The following is a 4,988-nucleotide window of genomic DNA, read 5'->3' on the forward strand; positions in this document are numbered from 1 at the left end:
ATTAATTTTGGTCCATCTCGCCCAGACCTACATGTACCATCAGTTTATTTATTCTCATACCACATGTTCATAATCTCAATCTTTCACAAATTCCAACTGGCATCCAACGTTAAAATAAGTACTGTTTGTTATGACTTTAAATTTATAATCTCCTTTATTAATTTGAAAATATTTCTTTTAATTTCTTGCAGTGGTCCTGGATCTAATTTTAACCAGATGAGTAAGGTATAATAAATACTAATTTAAAGCGACATATTTATGGATTTTCACCCCCACATTTATAAACCACTTTTTGGTTGAGATTTTTCATTCATTCTGACTGAAAAAATTGAACACAATAACATTTTCAGCCGCTAGATGGCACTTGATAGTATGGCATGCCATTGTGTCATGTAATAGGTAAAAGTGGCTATTAATGACACAATCAGCTTGCCAAAGACTGCCATCTTTTTCCAGCTCACTTGGAACAAACGTCAAATCAGCTTCATTTCACTGCGCTGCCTCGGCGAAATGCAGCTGATTTGACCATTAAACTGTGTTTTTTAAGTAAAAGTTCAACTGAGACACACCTTTACTATAATGTCGAGCAAACAATTGTTTTTAGGTGGTTATCTTGTTAAATTTGGAAGAAATGCACAGCGAGTCCTCCTTCCTGATTTCCTCCTGTCTGCATGCTCCTGGGAGCACCGAGGCAGCGAATACATTTGAAATGCAGATTTCACCGTTAAAAGTTCTTTTATTAAGTAAAAGTTTAATTGGGACACACTTTTACTATAAATTCAAGCAAACAAACAATTGTTTTTAGATGTTTATCTTGTTAAATTCAGAAGAAATGCACAGCAACTTGTCCCTCTGCGTGTTCCTACTTCCGTGTATCGCTTTTGAAAATGCAGCCGATTTGATCGTCAAAGTGCATTTATTAGGAAAAGTTAAACTGAGACACACCTTTACTATAATTTCGAGCAAACAAATAATTGTTTTAAGTGTTAATCATGTTAAATTCTTGTTAAAGTCCTCCCGTGCACGCTCCCGCAGCTGCCATTTGGCAGTCAATCGATTTTAGACAACACTGGCCCACATTTCCAGGTTTTCAGCGGTGATGTGTAACAAACGCGTCAGTGGTAGGGCTGGGCCATATCATATTGCTCACGATAATATCAGTAAAAACATCTTGCCCAGGAAAATAAATGACATCACGATAGGCTAATTTCGTGACATAAATACGTCATCCCACCACGCAGCGGATTATGCAGCGACGAAGGCATGAACGTAGACATCTAATCTGAGCACTGTTTTAGAGCGGGCGGGACACAAGACACATCTGAGCTGAACGCTGTTTGTACCGACAGTTTCTGAACCATCGGCGTGAGTGAAGACGTTGTGTTTAGCATTTTAGCTAGCGCGCTGCTAACTTGGAGTTACGTCAGCGCAGGCGGGTGGGGCAGGGGTGCGCGCAGCTTGGTTCTGATGACGCGGCGGGGCACCCCACTTGTATAATGGCAGGGGAAACACTGAATGCATCAACCACCAATTTATGGTCAAGTGGGACCATGGAGCCTGACCCGAGTCTGACTGCACTATATTAACAGGGACTGGGAACTGTGCAGCTCAAACCTCGAGAGCAGCTGCTTCCTGAGGATCATGAAACTGGTTGATGGTTCTGATCAGCAGTCCTTTCAGACAGCATTTCATTTGTTTTGTCACAACTTTTGGAAGCTATAGCTCATTTAAAGGCAACATATTTTTGTTGTATGTTACATTTATGCTCAACAGATTTTAAACTTCATTTTATTTAATTTATTTGGGAACTGAACCTGCACTTTAGTTTTTGTGGTGGATTTTGTTGATCTAAAAAAAGTTAAGTCAGGTCCTCTGGACATTCAAAAAACAAACAAAAACAAAAAATATTCTAGAAATGTTTCGTCTTTCATCCGAAGTAGCGCCTTTCTATTTTATTTCAAGATACTCAAAGCGCTTTACACGACAATCTGTGCCTCATTTACCCATTCATACAGCACTCTACTAGATCTCTACAAAGCTAATTGAACAAATCATTCTAATGAGACTAATCAGAGCTTTAGATCACATTCATACACCGATGGGACACACATCGGAGGTGATGAGGGGTTCAGTGTCTTGCCCAGGGACACTTTGGCATGTGACCGCTGGTGGATTTGAACCCCCAACTCTTGCATTGGAGGACGACTGCTCTAACCACTCAGCCACAGCCGCCCACATATGGCAAAACAACGTATTTATGGATTTTTCCACTTTATTAGACAGACTGGTACTGATGCGACTTATAGGATGGAGCAAAGTGTACGGAGGAAAAGACAGTAGTTAAAGGCATATTTGAAAAATTAATGCAAATGTCAAAACCATTTAAAAAAACAAAAACAAACAATGGCACCTGGTAGTTTGCGACCTGAAAAGGAAGAAGCGGATAAAGATAATGGACGGATGACACCACCGGGTAGTGACGTTCCAAGTTGCTGCCTAACAGCGCTTTTCCAGTCAGCATGTATTTTTTATCCTCAACACCACTACCACCTGATTAAACTCTGGGGAAACAACAAAAACTACTTCCTCAGTTTTTGCTTCTGCCATTTAGGTTATTTTGAAGGAATTATAAAGCGTATATTGGAAGCTATGGTCAGGGTCATATGGGCGTGCGTGCCAGAAAATGTGCATCCCCTCATATATTGATTTTCTGGTTCGATGAATATGAAGGAATACAAATATATATAGGCTAGTAGAATTAGCAGCATGTCTCTGTACCCAAACCTTTGTTTCATGGGGGGTTTCAGCTGCAGGACCTTGGGTGAAGAAACTAATTAATTTACCACAAGGCCCAAGCCTTTGGATACTGTCATTTAAAAAGCAAAAATGTTAAACAGGTCTTTAAACATAGCGCTGTTGCAGAGATTGGTGCTCATTAAAGGTGCTTCATCTGCTTTTAAATGGTTTGTTGTTGTGCAACACCCACTGGTGTTGTATGAAACCCCTCCATCTCATAGGGGTTGAATCCATGTATTTTTGTTTCCTTAACTAGGTTTACTAGGTTCAGAAGCAGGTGTTAAAAGTTAGGAATAGAGAACCAGGTTAAGGATTGGACAAACACCAACCTTACTTATAATTGTGGAAGTAATAATAGTTCTTCAGCAGATGACAGCAACAACATTGAGACTGCCGCTAGGGCAAATTCTGAGCATAAAGTGGCCAAAATCTGCCAAAGCACAAAGTGGAGGAAGAACAAAGTAACCAGAACTTGTAAAGTAAGTTTTATACGGGAGTTTCTGTGCAGACGAGCCTTCTGCCTGGCAACAAGCGTGCCAAGGCAGTCCAAATGAAACCCAGAGGCAAGACCTGAATGTCAGCTTCACAAGATTCAAATAGGGACATAAACACATCTATAACAGATCGTGTGTCAGATTTATTATTAATGAGCAGGGCTATAGTTGCAGGCACCTAAACATGAATGACTATGAAGGTGTTAAAAATATAAACCCATGATTTTAATGAGGAAGCAAAGTAAACAGGAAGATGGGAGACCCCAACTACAGCCCAAACATTTAATTATTTCCCTGACTACTTATATTAAATAAATATACCTAGTTTGTTCTTTTAAATGAAATATGCTATATACTGTTACAATATGACCAACAGGTCAATAGCAAGTGTTGCTAACATGTAGGTGAAACAAACAAAACAATTATTTAAAGGTACAACAAATCTCAAATACAATTAGATCATTGTAAAGACGTTGTTCAAATCAATTATGATATACTTAAAGGTGAAAACATATAAGCTAATATCACTTATTATAACAAACTTAAGCAAGCTTCTCTTTCTAGAGGAAAAACAGGATAAAAATGATTTTATGGCTAAAGCTAAATTGGTTACACGAAAGCCGAAAAAAAAACCAGTGACTGACACAAATAACCTGAAGTTATAAAGCGTTTCTGTGAGATCCATTACTTGTGAAAAAGTAGCGATTTCGTTAAAGTCGCTTGTTCAGTATGGAGGTTTCGTGTTGACGTTGTACACACGAAGCGCACGATATCGCGCCACACTCAGCACGTGCAGCTCCGCTGAGGGCTAACACAACAACAACAACAACCTCCACCACCACGGGAACACCATTTTCCACACAAAGCGCAGGTTTAAATTAAAACTCACATTCGGGGAAGCTGCAGAGGTGGAGCCCCTCTTCTCTGGAACACCCCATCCACGAACACCCCGTTTTTACCGAGGCACCGCAGATAGAATTCACCAGTGCCAGTACCGTTTTCTCTGGCTGTGAATATTTCCAGATGCCGCCGGGAGATGAAGCTCGAGTGGCCCATACTCACGTCCACCGAGCCCTGAGAAGAGTTCCGGCCGATAGTCACCGACCTTTTCTTCATCAGGTATTCGAATTCTCGGCCCTCCAGCCGGGCTATCGCCGACCCCGACATCCCGCTTACCACCGCCATCTTCGAGGTGTCTAGTAAAGATTTAGAGGTGTGGGCTGAAGACAAAATGTAGAGGTTGTTTCTGTAATTGAACAAGGGCGGGTAGTTTTCTGGGTTAGCAAAACAAGGTCCAATTTTACACCGTGCAGAATTTAGCTAGGAACGTGCCAGACCGGGGACACAATCGCTCAGACCTTACAACGTGAAAAGGAGGAAGGAGAGCGTGGAGCGGCCAATCAAAAACGGACAAAATGACGGAAGTGACTTGACGGACAGCCCGTTTGTCCAATCAGAAACGATAACCGGTTAGCAGATGTGTGGCGTTTACCAATGACAACAACAATAAATATAGTCGTAGAAAAGTGGTTCGGTTGCAGCGCAGTATGACACGCAAAGGGACGGAGAACTGAAAAAGCCGGGTGAATGGTTTTAAACGGCTGGGGAATTTAAGTGAACAAATATGGCTGCTATTCAGCACATTTTAAAGATACTGAGATTAAATTATGTGTTGTACTCTATCTATATACCATATAT

At 40.9% G+C, this 4,988-nt stretch overlaps 1 protein-coding gene across 1 annotated transcript in view; it reads right to left on the bottom strand.

The window, feature by feature from the left end:
* foxk2a (forkhead box K2a) overlaps positions 1-4,665 on the bottom strand; it is a 25,459-nt gene extending 20,794 nt beyond the window's left edge. The window contains exon 1 of the mRNA XM_037691723.1: positions 4,180-4,665. Coding sequence (XP_037547651.1) covers positions 4,180-4,475 — 296 coding nt within the window. The 5' untranslated portion in view covers positions 4,476-4,665. The remainder of the gene's footprint in view (positions 1-4,179) is intronic.
* Positions 4,666-4,988: the final 323 nt, after the last annotated feature.

Source organism: Nematolebias whitei, chromosome 17 (genome assembly GCF_014905685.2).
Source record: "Nematolebias whitei isolate Nwh7 chromosome 17, NemWhi1, whole genome shotgun sequence".
Taxonomy (NCBI): domain Eukaryota; kingdom Metazoa; phylum Chordata; class Actinopteri; order Cyprinodontiformes; family Rivulidae; genus Nematolebias; species Nematolebias whitei.